Genomic DNA, 15,781 nt, shown 5'->3' with positions numbered 1-15,781 from the left:
GTACTTGGCGTGGCCGGCATCAATCCTACTTCTTACGCATTGTCCCCAGGCATAATTGGATGGAATATCAATTCCCAAGTACCTGAAGCTGTCCACTTTCTCAATTGGCAGCCCTTGATATGTGAGTGGCTGAATTTCTTGTGGATGAGTTCTTATGAGCATAAACTTCGTCTTGTTTACATTGACGCGAGAGACCCGTAGTGTCACAAAAGGTGTGTATAGCATTCGTCAATTTTTGTAAAGATGCCATGTCATGTGCAAAAAGTACAACATCATCTGCATAGATTAGCAGCAAGAGGGTGAGCATTCCAATGGCTGGTCCATCTGTTTCTTCCACTAGTGCTTGAGGGATGAAGTCTTCTAGTTGGTCAATGCATAGTCCGAAGAGAGTGGGGATAGGGGGCACCCTTGTTTGACTCCCATATTGCTTGAGAATTCTTTAGATAAGCCAGTCTGTGTCTTTAACTGGCATCTAACTTGTTGATAGAGTTGTGCTACTGCCACTCTAAGATGCATCGGGACCCCTATATATTCCATTCTCTGCCATAGCCCACTTCTTGGGATCGTGTCAAATGCTTTTGTAAAATCCACAAAGCAACAATGTGCAAAAGTTTCCCCTTTTAGCCGGCTTTCTTCCATGAGAACCCTAAGCGATATGAAATGATCAATGGTACTATGTTTAGGTCTAAAACCTGCTTGTCCTTTAGCCCGTTTGCAATTTGCCTCGGCCCATACGCTTATAGCTTGTTCTAGGATGCTCCCCTAGAATCTTAGACATGCAAGATCCCACCATGATGGTTCGGTAATTAGTGGGCTGATTTGCATCCCCTTTCTTGAAAAGTGCTTTGATCCAATTGTTTTGCCAATCAATGGGCAGCCCTTGTGTTATGGATTTATTGAGGAGTCCGTGTATCCATTGCCGTGCAATAGTGCCTGACCATTTGAGCATTTCTGAGTTGAACTGAAGCATGTCTGGTGCTTTGCCATTGGCTAGTTTTTTTATGCTCTTTGTTACCATCGGAAAGTCAAAGCATTCTTCTGATTGTTTTGTCTCTTGCATATTAGGCATCCCTTCTGCATCTTTGTGTACATATAACTTTTCTACATATGCATACACATCTTCCAGGCTTATGTCTCCGGTAATGTCTTGTCTTTTGCCTTTCATCCTCATCCATTCCTTTTTGGGGTTTTTCTTGAAGTTTATTAGGGCTTGTGTCTCGGTGTGTAGTTCATGTTCTCTTCTTTTTCTCCTCTTGAGAGTTGTGTATGTTTTTGTCAAAGCTCTCCATTCTATGGCTATTTTGGGGGTTGACCTCAAATGTCTTTTAGCAGTCTTGCATTCTTCATCAAACCATGAGTTGTGTGGTAACCCTTTCACCTTTGTTTTTTGTCTATGCGTTTTCCCCATTGTTTCCTCTACTGCTTCACTCATTGCTTGCTTGAATTTGTTCCATGCTTGATCTACATTTATTGGCATGCATTCTCTTGCTAGTTTATCATCAAGGGAAGCGGCATAGGTTTTCTTTTTTACAATTTGCATTTTGTATGCGCTTGCTCGAATTTGAGCCTGTTTTCCTCTCCTGTGAATGGGTACCCGTAACCATACATGAATGGGTGTATGATCCGAGTTGTGTGATCTATCCCCAATTTCAAAGTTATGCACCATGTGGGATGCCTCATATTGGATCAATATATAATCAATAGCACTCATTCCATTTATAGCTATTAATTGCATAGCTGTCATAATGCTTAGTAATGCTGTTCCTTGTGGGTCTGTCACTTGGTCGTTTGAGCATGGCTTCCACATGTGGTCAAGTACATCCATTTTATGCTCTAGACCCGGAGGTGTCATGAGATTTATGACTTGCATTTGCGCATGTGCTATGCGGGCATTAATGTCCCCAGTAAGCATCACTGCCCCTTCTTGCATGTAAGTGTTAATATCTGCATACAAATCTTCAAAGGGGTTATTCTTCTCTATGTTGAAAGCATTATAGAACGGTGATTCCCTATGGGGAATGTAGCACCCTGCTATGAACACTGGTTTACCTCCTGTGTCAATCTTGACCCATATGTATCGCTTAAGCATCTTTTTTGCATATTGTAATCACTTTTTGAAGCTCTTCTTTGTACATCACTGCCACCCCTCCTTGTCCTCTCATCTTTGTACTCGTCGGCATCCACAGAGAGTGTGTGACATACCCATCAACATGTGGTATCCTGCATGTATCGTGTTCCCATGTTTCCAATAGGAAAAGTACATCCGCTTGTGGTAAGACTTCTGTCAGCCCCTCCCCTTTGTGCTAGGGGAAGCCGCGGCAATTCCAGCTTATTACATGTAGTTCTGTGGTCCCATGGGCCTCCTTTTGTCATTTTTCCTATTCTCCCCCTTCCGTGGTGGGTGTTTTCTTATTGGTGCATGCTTCATAGGCTTCCCTTCTTGCCTTCGATTGGTTCGGCGTTCTATCTTCACTTATGTATAACGGGTTGTCTTTTAGATATATGCGAGCATTTTCAAGGATAATGGCCCTCTTTCGTGCATCTAGGAGTGTGCATATAATTGCTCGGTTGGTTTTGGTCTTCTTCATCCCTACTCTGTGCTCGTCGTATACCACAACATCATGCATACCAAATTTAGTGGAAATGATATCCATGATGTCTGTGTTCAATGTAAGCACTTGTTCTGTGTCCGTTTCTGGAATGCCTCGCACTACTACGTTCATCTTCCTTTTCTCTAGTTTGTTGTATTCTTTTTCATCCTCAATGACATACATTTCATCATTTGTGGTAGTGGTGGCCGAGTTTGTGTGCCCATTCTTTACTATGCTTGCCCAAGATCCCACATTTCTTGGTACATTTTGTTGGGTTCTCTCACTAATACGTGTAAGTTTTTCGTTGTGTGAGGCCAATGTATCCTGCGTCGTGTTGGTTTGTTTATTGAAGGCTTCTTGTAGTTCTTGCAACTTCTTCTCTTGGTTAAGGACCTACATATCTTGCATTTGTAGCTTATGCTCAAGCTCTTGGTTTTTAAGTGCAAGGTTTTTTATTTCTTCACTTTGGTTCATCATGATAGTTTGCATTGAGGTGATGAACCCCCATATGTCTTGCATGGAGCCCATCACTACGGTCGTTTCATCTACATGGCATTCTTGTGCTTTGTTTGCTCCTATACTTGTCCCTGTACCTGTTCTTGTACTTGTACCTGTACCTGTACCTGTCCCTATACCTCTCCTTTTTTAGGAGGCAAAGAAGCCGCTAGCAGAGAAAGGAAAGAAGGCTAAGATGGCGTAGCTCCTTTAGGATAAAAGGGACCCAATTTTTTTTGGGTCGGCTCTCTACCGAGAGAAAAGGGCAGTCCTTCTTGGGGGGAGGTCGAAGAGCATACCTGCAGCGGCAGCTCTTCATAGGAAGTCTTCTGCGTAGCAGCAGCAACAAGGGGGCCATCTGGGGTAGCAAGGGAACACCTACAGTTCTAGACCAGTTGTCTAGTGTACACACAAGCAGAAGGCAATAATATACAAGAAGAAGGTGACCTAATTGAAGAAGCACAGCCCTTTCAGAAGTACAAGCCTTATGGGCTGAGATGTACACAGCCTTTATTGAGGGTTTACAGCCTTTATTGAGGGCTTAGACCAACACATCGACTAGGACACTAGTCACAGGAATTGTTAAGTATGTGCACAAGAATCGATCTTGGAGACTCAAGATGCAAGCAGAGGAACAATTCCAGAAACTGAATCTGGCATGGGAGTTCTCTTGGAGCAAGCCTCAGCTGAAAGTATGCTCATGCACACACACACCAACCACGTGAGGGCCTTAGAGGGGCCTTAGGGCATCCGGCGTCCCCCACAAGGAGTGAGGGCTTCCCTTATATAGGCTGCTGGCTGGTCCTCAAATTAGTAGACAAGAGGGTTGCAATTTCGGGAAGAGAACAGCTTTCTTGGTCAAAAAGCAGACCCTTCTAGCCAAAATTGAAAAAAGGCAAAGACTAATCAGCTGAAGAGGGTGCGTGGCTGATCTGGGTATAAAAGTGTCACCAACCTGTATTAAATCTACTTAATACATATACTAATGACAATTACCAGAAGCATAAAGGCTGGAACCCACAAGCTCCTTAGGAGAGGTAGTCCTGAAGGTACTGTAAACTCTGTATGAGTACAAGTGCAGTATGATGGTATGATTAGTAGTAGTCAGCTTAAGCAGGGGAAACACCTGATGAAAGGTTTCTCTCTTGATTGAGATGAGCATAGGAGAGAGGGTATAAAACCCTAATCTGTCAGCTGACTATGCTGACTATGCAGGTGTGATAAATCAGAATGCACCCAATTGAGCATCCATAGCGCATACAGACCGCTACATTTATCTATTTATCTATCCACCTACCTATGTATATGTGTTTATATATTCATCTATATGTTTATCTATTTATCTATCCACCTACCTATGTATATGTGTTTATATATCCATCTATATGTTTATTGATCGTAAATTGTGAAACCTTGTAACACACTGTTGTTAAATGCTTAGGAAATTTGCGGCCCTCCCTGAGCATACACGCCCACCTACGATGTGCAGAGATTCTTGGCGGTACTTCAAGAAAGAGATTCGCTTGAGAGTGACATGGTCTCAACAGAAGGTACACAAAGTTAATTCACTCAATGCATATGATAGGTACTTCTCGAATAGCATTAATTATATATTCATATAAAAGCGCATTTAATTTGCAAGAGGCAGCACAGGCTCGTGTCCAGTCAGGGCACACCTCTCGGCTTGGCCAGATGGGCTCTAGTGGCTTTCGAGCACTCTTGTAAGTTCACAAATTTTTTGTTCGTCTATCTATAGCTATTTGTGTGTATATATATATATATATATATGTATGTATCCATGTATCTATGATCTCATATGCATTCAATTCACTTCTTACTTATATATATGCAATGTTTAAATGACAGAGAAAGGATTATGGTCGAGCACCATCTGTAGACGAGATACGGAGAGCCACAATTTACGGCTACAGAGCACTACAGAAGGAGATGCCGACACCCGATGCTTTTGTAAGTAATTCTATCAAATATTATTTTATGCCAATCAAGATCTGCATGTGTTATATGTTATGTGGTTTTTTTTATACTCAAATAGCTAATAGACATTTTTCATTGCAAGAGAGCAACATGGTGAGAACGACATGGACGAGGTTGCTCGACAGGTAGCAGCAGGGTTATCATTGCAACCGCCCAAGAACATACAAGAGGAGGACTCTTCCTCCGATGACTCCAATTAAAATTGTCATGATAGAGCCATTTAGTGCTAATTTTGTAGATATAATTTTTTGGTACGTATAGTCACCCATTCAGAATGATGGCACTCTTTTATTAACATTTTCTTTATGTATATGTGTTTTGGCCATGATGCACATGTGTTACATCTATCAAGAGTTTCTTGAAGTGTCTATCTCCCAAATCTACAGATTTAAATGTTAATTGATTGCAAAATTTAATTTATACTTACCGTAATCGATGTCGGCCATTGCTTTTTCAAAAGTCGATGTATGTCGATTCTTGGGTCTTTTGTCATACACGAATGCGCGTGCGTATGTGTGTGTGTGTGTGTGTGTGTGTGTGTGAGAGAGAGAGAGAGAGAGAGAGAGAGAGATCTTTTATGATGTTTGTATACATACGGATGTGTGTGTGATAAAGAGGCAAGTGTGTATGAGAGAGAGAGAGAGAGAGAGAGAGAGAGAGAGAGAGAGAGACCAATGTTTATGTGAAGTGTGTGTGTATGTGTGAGAGAGAGAGAGAGAGAGAGGGAGAAAGAACGAGAGAGAGAGAGAGACTAATGTTTATGTGAAGTGTGTGTGTGAGAGAGAGAGAGAGAGAGAGGGAGAAAGAGAGAGAGAATGTGTGTGCAAGAGACACAAGTGGAGATAATGTGTATGAGAGAGAGAGAGAGAGAATGCGCATCGGCTTAAAAAAAACGTTCAGAAGAAAGGTCTTTTAAGCGACCCCAACAGTTTAAAAAAATCATACAAATTGGGTCGCTTATGCCACCCAAACTTGGGTGTTTATGCCACTCAAATAGGGTCATTTATGCCACCTTTGCAGCGTCGTTTATGCCACCTAAAAATGTGGTTTATGCCGCCTTCGTAACGTCGTTTATGCCACCCAAACGCGATGTATATACCACCCTCGAAACGTGGTTTATGCCACCCAAAAAGCATCGTTTATGCATCTCAAAAACGTCGCTATAGAGGTCGTTTAAACGATGGTCAAGAGCGACCTTTGGAACGACTTCTGTAGCGACCCCTGTAAGGGTCACTACAGGTTTCTACTCTTGTAGTGATGAGGCCTTATGCATGAGAGCTTATGCATGAAGCTTATGCATGAGGCCTTATGCATAAGGCTTATGCGCAAACCTACAAGGCTTATGCATAAAGCTTATGCATAAAGCACTATGCATAAGGCTTTAAGCATGAGGCCTTAAGCATAAAACTATGCATGAGGCATTATGCATAAAGCTATGCATGAGGCCTTATGCATAAAGCATTATGCATAAAGCTTATGCGCAAACCTACAAAATAAACTCCCAGCACCCAAGGGTGCAATAATAATAGAGGAAAGAGAGGAAAGATATGCCTAAACTAAATCGTACCCCGGCACTATACATTAAGCATGCATGCATAGAGCTTAATGCATGCATAGATTAAGCTCTACGCATGCATAAAGCTCTATTCATAGAGCTTAATCTATGCATAGATCTCTATGCATTATGAACGCATGCATAGAGCTTAATCTATGCATTAAGCTCTATGAATAGAGCTTAATGCATAGATTAAGCTTTATAATTAAGCTATGCTAAAGCTTATGCATAAAGCATGCATGAGGCTTTATGCATAAAGCTTTAAGCATAATGCTTTATGCATGAGACCTTATGAAATATTTAAGCATAATGCTTTATGCATGAGCATAAAGCTTATGCATAAGGCTTATGCATAAGGCACTATGCATAAGGCCTTAAGCATGAGGCCTTAAGCACTATGCTTAAGGCCTTAAGCACTATGCATAAGGCCTTAAGCATGAGGCCTTAAGCATCAAACTATGCATGAGGCCTTATGCATAAAGCATGCATGAGGCCTTATGCATAAAGCCTATGCATAAAGCTATACTATACATGAGGACTTATGCATAAAGCATTATGCATAAATCTTATGCTCAAACCTACAAAACAAATCCCCATCACCCCCAAGGGTGCAATAATAATAGAGGAAAGAGAGGAAAGATAGAAAAGCACTTACCTCTTTTTCGTGATGTTAAAAGAGAGGATTAAAGGACCTACAAAACCAACAAAAGGGTGAGGAAAGGATTAGTAATGCATACATACAAAAGCTTATGCAAGCTATGCCACTATGCAAGCCTTATGCAAACTATGCCGCTATGCAAGCCTTATGCAAGCTATGCTAAAGCCTATGCATAAAGCATGCATGAGGCCTTATGCATAAAGCATGCATGCATGAGGCCTTATGCAGCATAAAGCTATGCATGAGGCCTTATGCATAAAGCTTATGCATAAAGCTTATGCATAAAGCATTATGCATAAGGCTTATGTATAAAGCATGCATGAGGCCTTATGCATAAAGCCTATGCATACAGCTATGCAAGAGACTTATACATAAAGCACTATGCAAGCCACGCTAGCCTAAACCAAACCGTACCCCGGCACTATGCATTAAGCATGCATGCATAGAGCTTAATGCATGCATAGATTAATAAGCTCTATGCATAGATCTCTATGCCATTATGAATGCATGCATAGAGTTTAATCTATGCATTAAGCTCTACAATAAATAGATCTAAATGCATAGATTAAGCTCTATGATTAGAGCTCTATTCATAAATTAATCTCTATGATTAGAGCTCTATTCATAGATTAATCTCTATGTATAGAGGACCTACAAAACAAAACCCCTATTTTTGGTAGATGAAAATAGAGGAAAGAGAGGATAAAAAGATAGGAAAGAGAGAAGAGCATTTACCTCTTTTTGGTGAAGTTGAAAGAGAGGATTATAAGATCTACAAAACAAAACAAAAAGTTGAGAAAAGAATTAGTAATATAAAACCCTAAAAGTGTCAATAGCATGGATACACAAGGAGGTTTAAGTATAAGCCTCTTATGCATGAGAGGCTTATGCATAAGAGAGAGAGAGAGAGAGAGGAGAATACCATTCAAAAATTTTAAACATAAGAAGCTTATGCATGAGAGAGAGAGAGAAAGAGAGAGTGAAGAGAATACCAATCAAAAACCCTAATTCTAAACATACCATTCAAAAACCATGAATTTATGAAAAGGTGGGAGAGACAAGTGGGATAGAGATTACCTTGTGAGGAATCCTCCTTGGGAGGAGACTTGGGAGGACACTTGAGAGGAGACTTTGTGAGGAGAGGACAAAGGGTGAGGTGCAGCCATCATGAGGAAGAGGTACAGTACATGGAGTAGAGGGGAGGGAAGCGAAAATAGGTTGCGGCATCAACGCGAGCGGGATTATTCAAAAAAATTTTAAACAGAGTGTCTATACTCACATCTATAGGTGCTTCTATAAGTGCGTCTACACCAGTATAGATGCACTTATAGGCGCACATATAGACGTTTGCACTCACATAAACAAACATACATACATACACACACCCGCACAACACCTAACAAAACCACACACACATAATAAAGACCCTAAACTCAAACAAGGGAAAATTCATCCAAATTATTATTAGAGAATAAGAAAAAAAAATGTACAACACAATAAACGTGAACTCGACATCATGCATCGAAGCCAGCATAATTAAAATTTAAAAATTTACATTTTCCACATTCAAAATCCCTAAGTTCATCTACACTCCCACACATACACATATTACACACATGATCAACATTAAATTTTAAATTTTAAAAAAATACATTCATATTAATCTCCAACTTGAAAAAGTTAAAACAAAAAAACAACATTTCTTAATGAAAATGAAATAAAGTGGCATGTTCATGCAAGACTCCCCCTTGCTCGCTTTTGTCTCCCTCTTACTCTCTTCTCTCATTTTTTCTTGCTTGTCTCTCACTGTCTGCATGAAAAAAGTTTTGTGTACATGCAAGATTCCCCCTTACTTGCTTGTCTGTCCAATATTCCCCCCTTAACCTTCATTAGACACCTTCTCCATTGTATGCACTGTCATTAAGTCATGGGAAAAGATTATATGGCATAACTCACAGATTTGAGACTTCATCTCGTTGCCAACATTGTTAAGGAACACATTTTTGTCAACTACTTGGTATTGGGAATGAGCCGGATTGGGTGTAGAGGGGTTTGTGTCAAAGCAGCGGGATGAGCATGAGCATGGTGTCCCCTTGCAACTAGTAATGAGTGGGTGCTCGCGCGCTGAGGAGAAGAAGCATCTATGGACCCATCAAGAAATCCCGTCTTCTATGACCGGAAGTAGTTAAGGGAGTGTGGGTGGAGTTTCTGTGACGTGCCATGAAGTGTCCATCGACGTGGCTTGTGTGGTGGTGGGCTGTGAGATAGTAGTATAGAAGTGCTGGCATCTCCTCCAAAGTAGGCTTAAGCCATAGCCCTTTTCTCAAGGCTCATTTACAAGATGAAATGATAAAACTAATGTGGGGATGTTGCCTGTGGTATAGACATGGTGGAGAAATTGGGGATGTAGGAAAATAAATCAAAAGGAAGAGAAAAGGAGAAGAGCTACCACCTACCTCTAGTCTTAAGCATTTATGGTTTGTAAAATAATAGACCAAGGAGAACTTGTGAGTCTACAAAACAAACAAAACACATGTTAGCAATTTTGAAAGACCACACACACATATAATCTAAAACACGAGAAAATAAATCAAAAGAAAGGTAAAAAGGAGAAGGTCTACCTGCTACCTGGAGTCTCAAAGGTTTAGAGTTTGCCAAGAAGCTACAAAACAAACAAAACATATTATGTTAGCAATGAAGAAAGCCCACACACACAAAATCAGAAGCAAGCAAGAGTTGAGGGAAGGGCTTAGGTTTAGGGTTTAGGGATGGGGGAGGTGAGAGGTGAGCGGAGAGATTACTAGAAAAATTGGGCTTTTTCTGGAACTTGCAAAAAAAAAACGATATAAGTGAGACATCACGGTTCTGTTAAAAATTCCCCAAAGTTGAAATAGATGTCAAAATAAGCGTCGATACTACTGTTAAAATAAGCATTGATAAAAGAATAAAAATTTAACATTATGTTTTTGATGCCCGCTTCAGCTCACGTTTTCATGCAAATTCTCATTCAGAATTTGATTTTTTGGCGTTTACAATATTTCCATTAAAAATTAGAATATACTGACTAGGCCATGCATGAACTACAAAAGACGCTTCATGTTCCCCTCATTTAAACCAAATTTGCATGCGTATTCAATATACATGGATCCTGTGAGTGCTATGAACCTTTCAAATTTTGTCAATTTAGAGCCAGAGAAAATGTTGTGCCCATGTAGTTGTTTGCAAGTACCAAGTCACCCATGTAGTTGTTTGCAAGTACCAAGTCACCCAACGTCAGAATTTGCAACAAGCATTCCAAAAAATGCGGCATATTATCTGAGCCCCCTCGAGGCATTTGAATGAGTGAAGAGAACACCTTATCCTCAAACAATGGTCTCTTGCTTACCTTCAATGCAGCTATAGCATCCTCCTCAGAATAGCCAGCATACATTAAATCCTTAATATCCCCATGAGATAAACCTTTTGGCTACATCTCACAGACTTCTTGAGCTCCATCAATATCCACTAAGGGTTTCTTCACTGGAGGTTCATCCTCATCCTCAGGACTATTTCCACAACAAACCAATATCCTTCATTACATCAAGAATGCAAAAGTTGGATCTCCACTTTGAGGTACTTTGCTTGCCTTTGGAAAAGGGATGTACAAATTGCTACCAACCTTGACTTCCCTTGTGATTTCCTCTTGTTAATTCCACTTACCTCTCCTAAAATATTTGCATGTAGATAACATGCCCACTTGACGAGTTGACCTAGTTGGCGTGATGAAAAATCCTAAAATTTTCCTTTACATATAGTCAGTCTTCACTAGAAACAAGATCCTCTCCAAATGACAAGTTAACTAGCTTCTTTTGATTGGGTATGCAATCTTCTTAGTCATAAAGTAACTGTGAGTATGCTTAACACAGTTTGAGAAAACCGCTTATAAGCTTAGAGAAAAAAATAACTAAGCCCCATGAAAAATTCCAAGTAATTATTTCATATTTGTGTCAAAGATTTTGCCAAGTTTCACATGAAATAAAATTCAATTGAGAGTGTCTAAAATAGTAGGAAGTTGTGTGTGTTTGATACACCACTTTTTAGCATCCATTTATATCCAAACCAATACATGGTTTTAATGTGTTTGTAAGTTTTTTAAGGTGATACAATGCTTACTCTATCCATTGAGATCTTAAAGTTATATGTAAAAGCCCCTTAGTAAGCTACAAATATTAATTGTTTCAAAATGTCAAAACTGCACACAACAAAAATTCTAGATTTAGATTCTTGAGTCATACGCATTACATTCCTTAGTAAACTTGCAACATTTTGTCTGCATAGAATAATTCTGCTAAGGTACATTGTACAAACATACCTAAATTTCCTCTTGTGTGGTTAATCATATGAGTTGTTAGTTTAGAAATGTCTTTGTTTAGAAAATGTACACCCTGATCATCACTGACTAACTCTATGGGACAACCAAACTTGGTCATAATATTCTGATAAAGAAATTGAGTCACACTAGATGCTTTCTTATTTCTAAGTGCCTTTTCTTCTATCCATTTTGTATAATAATTACTTGCAAATAGATATGTTGATTCCCTTTGATATAACCATGCTACCAGTTTGATAGTACTGGCAAATTCAAATCCCCACTTTTGAAATGGCTCTAATGGAAAAAGAGGGTGAGGAGAGATCCTATCTGGAGGAGCCCAATCTCTAAAAAATCAAACATTTCCTAGCAAATGTATGAGCATTCTTTAGAACAGTTGGCCACCATAGACCAACTTCCAAAATTTTCCTTTGAGTTATCTCTCCAGTGACGAAATGTCCTTCTGTTGATACACCTTCATGGGCCTCGTGAAGCACTACCTTTTCCTCATACTCAGAAACACACCTTTTGATAACATGATGAACACCCCTCTTACATAGAGTACCAGCAAATAACCAAAAAGACTTATTTTTCAGAACCAATTTTCTTTATTGATCTTTAGTCAGTATTTTAGGAAACATACCATGTCAGAAATGTAGCATCTAATCATACCAATCATTAGCATACATTGTCTAATTAAGAAACAAATCTAAATCAGGTAGCTAATCTTGAACTCCTATTGCTGCTACTTCCCTTGATTCAATGCTACTTAGAAAATTTACAATTGAATGATCCTTCCCAAGTGTATGCACTATTGTGACTTAAAATTCTTATAGCAACATCATCCACCTAGCTAATCTCCCAGTTAAATGAGGTTTCTTCACCAAGTACAACAAAGCTTAATGATCCACATGAAAAATTACCTTATTTCCCAGCAAAGCTTGATGATCCACATGAAACATTACCTTATTTCCAAGAAAATAATGTTTAAACTTGTTGAGAGCATGTACACCATACCCAAAGCTTCTCTCTCTATAACTAATTAATGTTTAAACTTGTTGAGAGCATGTACACCATACCCAAAGCTTCTCTCTCTATAACTAATTAATTTGTTTTGATAGAAGTCATAACCCTACTTGCATAATGAACTGATCGGAACTAGCCCTTGACTCTTTCCTACATCAAAACAACTCCAATAGCCATATCAAAAGCATCCACAAATATATGGAACTCCAAACCCCAATAAAGTGGTTGAACAATTGGTGTAACAAAAAAGATTTTCTTGAAAATCCTAAAATTATTTTCTTTATCCTCAAACCACACATACATCACATCCTTCTTGGCAAACTTTGTCAATGGAACACATATATGTGCTAAATACTTGAGAAACCTACAATGCCATTTAATATGACTTAGAATCTACCCAAATCCTTCAAATTCCTTGGTGCTTGAACTTTCTGAATTGCTTACTCCATCCTCTAAAAAATTGCAAGTGCATTCCTTCATCCAAAGTCATCATCAAAGTACTAGAAAAAACTCCCCATTGAGCTATAAAATATGTTTTCTCCACATCTCCAGTGCCATACTCACATGATTATACCCATTTAAGGCATCCAAAAATTTGTACATCTCATGAGACTATCAACCACATCTAACATAGTATCACAAAATGGTAATGGAAATGGGCCTAAAACTATAGCTGCATTCAGCTATAGTTTTATGACCAGCAACCGCATCTAATAGAGTATCACAAAATGGTAATGGAAATGGGTGTAAAATTATAGATGCATTCAAGTTCCCATAATCCACACAAGCCTTGATCTTTACATTTTTCTTTGGAACCACCACAATGGCAGATAACCAAGTAACTTTATCCAAGGAATGAATAAATCCAACGTGAAGCAACTTATCCAATTCCTCCTTAACCTATTTAGCATAATTCAAATTCATTATGTACCTTTGTTGAGAACAATAGGTATTGCAGCCTTCTTTAGGTTTTTCATGTGTGTTGATAAATATTAGGATCTATCCCTTTTATATCTATATAATTCCATGCAAAAACATCTCGAAACTCTATCAGTAGTAGCTTCAGATCAAATTTGAACTGCCCCTCCATATGAACACTGAATTCAACCATCCTTTGATCCTCTTTTGACCCTAGATTCATATCCTACAATTCATCCTCTTTGACCATGGAACACCTATTCAAATTCTCCACATAAGCTTTCTCGTCTTGAATAATAGCTTTAATGTCGAATGAAGATTTTGAATTTTCCACGCCTGTAAGATTACTTAGTCTTAGTCTCCAACCAACTGTACTAGTTTCCAACACAATTGTATACTTGCACTGATACGCCTACACAATTTTCTCCACATCAACCTCAAAAATAGGCACCAATGAAGAATTTGGCTTGGAGAACCGCTCTTCTTCATCATCATCAAACTCCTCAACCATATTTATGCCTTGTGCATTAAAAGGTCTCTATGATTGTTTGATTACCACCTTGGGCACCATGTCAAACTCCTCAACCATATTTATGCCTTGTGCATTAAAGGTGTTTGATTACCACCTTGGGCACCATATCAAGCTTAACTTTCTTTTTCCCTTGTCTAGTTACTACTCTTCCAACTCCCCATCTTGTTTGATGTTTGCGGTCCTAAACCAAGTCTCCCCAACAACATTGAGTAAGGATGAACTCCATCCTCCAATCTTAGAACCACGAATTTAATAGGAGACTTCAAACCAATAAAACTTATCTCTTCTTCATCTTGTTTGATGTTTGCGGTCCTAAACCAAGTCTCCCCAACAACATTGAGTAAGGATGAACTCCATCCTCCAATCTTAGAACCACGAATTTAATAGGAGACTTCAAACCAATAAAACTTATCTCTTCTTCTTTGAGAATACCCAATGGTTGAATTCTTCTCTTTGATTAGCCATGTTTACTTGAAATAGCACATGTTTCAATTTTGTGAACCCAAATTTTTTGAACATTGATTCAAGAAGTATATTAACCCCCTAATCTACCATCAAGTAATGCCCCTCTGAATACTTACATTTTTAAAGTCACATCAATAGTGGAAACCTTATAATTAACATATCAGCGACCTGATACACTTTAGGAACTCCCAAATCTATAACCTCTTCTGAACTTTGTTCTACCATTCCAGCTATATTTTCATGCATTCTCTTCTAATTTAATTTCTAAATAACCAAGTCCCTCGAAGTAGGCACTAAGTTCAACATTTGATCCACCATCATTTGAAGTGGAATTTTTAGCAAGGCCTCATACATATTCTACTACTACATATTCACCCTTCTTCTTCTCATTAGTAGTTTTCTAAACTCTTTAGAAATTTATTCCCTCATTGGAAGAACATCATCAATGGGATGATAAATCATTTGCCAAAAAAACAAGTGGATGCTTGGATGGTTGTTTTTTGAATTTTCTTAATAACACCCATCTTGACTTCTCTCTACTCCCCCCAATGCAATGGATTGTTTTTTTCACCATGGTCTCTTGGACCTAATCCTAGATTCTCCCCATACATTTGGTGCTATTAACTGAACTTCACTCTGAAAATCTGTACAATCCTCAATCTTCATGCAACTTGCATAATCACATTCCATCCCTAACACATAAGAAAAATGACATTTAGATTTTGCATCCACAAGAACATGAGATTCTTTATTACAAACCTCCCCATTATTATGATTCTTGACTATAGACATACCTCTTTCTTCCCTATGTATGCACCATAGTGGATAGTTAGGGCCATTTTTATGCCCTCACACACCACAATAATCGCATGCTTTATTATTAAGTCGATTAATGGGTTGTGTGTGGTCTTTGCCCCCAATTCCTATTTGGAAACTACTTAAAGGAGGCTTAAATCCTTCATTTCCCTAAATTGGGGAAAGTTTCATAGATTTATTGCACTAAAAATAGATACAGGGCTAACATCACCCAAACTTTCTCTACAAGAAATGTTTACAAATATTATTAAATTAATTTTATATAATAGTCCTCTTGTTTGGGAGAGAAACTATCCCGAGTTGCCTAGAATAACAACATTGTAATTGTGGAGTCATTCTGAAAGTATGAATCTTTGGAATCGCTCACAAAGAATTTGTATCG

At 38.8% G+C, this 15,781-nt stretch overlaps 1 protein-coding gene and 1 pseudogene across 1 annotated transcript; both read right to left on the bottom strand.

The window, feature by feature from the left end:
- Positions 1–703: 703 nt before the first annotated feature.
- On the bottom strand, positions 704–2,089 carry LOC147627135 (uncharacterized). Its single transcript, XM_086815244.1, has one exon. It carries the CDS (start codon positions 2,087–2,089, stop codon positions 704–706), a length of 1,386 nt encoding a protein of 461 aa, XP_086671370.1.
- Positions 2,090–2,378: 289 nt separating this feature from the next.
- LOC147627134 (uncharacterized) lies at positions 2,379–3,110 on the bottom strand (annotated as a pseudogene).
- Positions 3,111–15,781: the final 12,671 nt, after the last annotated feature.

The sequence above is a fragment of the Cibotium barometz genome, chromosome 21, assembly GCF_041138505.1.
Source record: "Cibotium barometz isolate CiBa-2024 chromosome 21, ASM4113850v1, whole genome shotgun sequence".
In the NCBI taxonomy this organism is placed as follows: domain Eukaryota; kingdom Viridiplantae; phylum Streptophyta; class Polypodiopsida; order Cyatheales; family Cibotiaceae; genus Cibotium; species Cibotium barometz.
The sequence above is the reverse complement of the archived record's forward strand: the minus strand, read 5'-3'. Positions and strand labels throughout refer to the sequence as shown.

Excerpts from the sequence above, each read along its gene's own strand:
- LOC147627135 (XM_086815244.1), bottom strand. The coding sequence starts at position 2,089 with ATGCTTAAGCGATACATATGGGTCAAGATTGACACAGGAGGTAAACCA.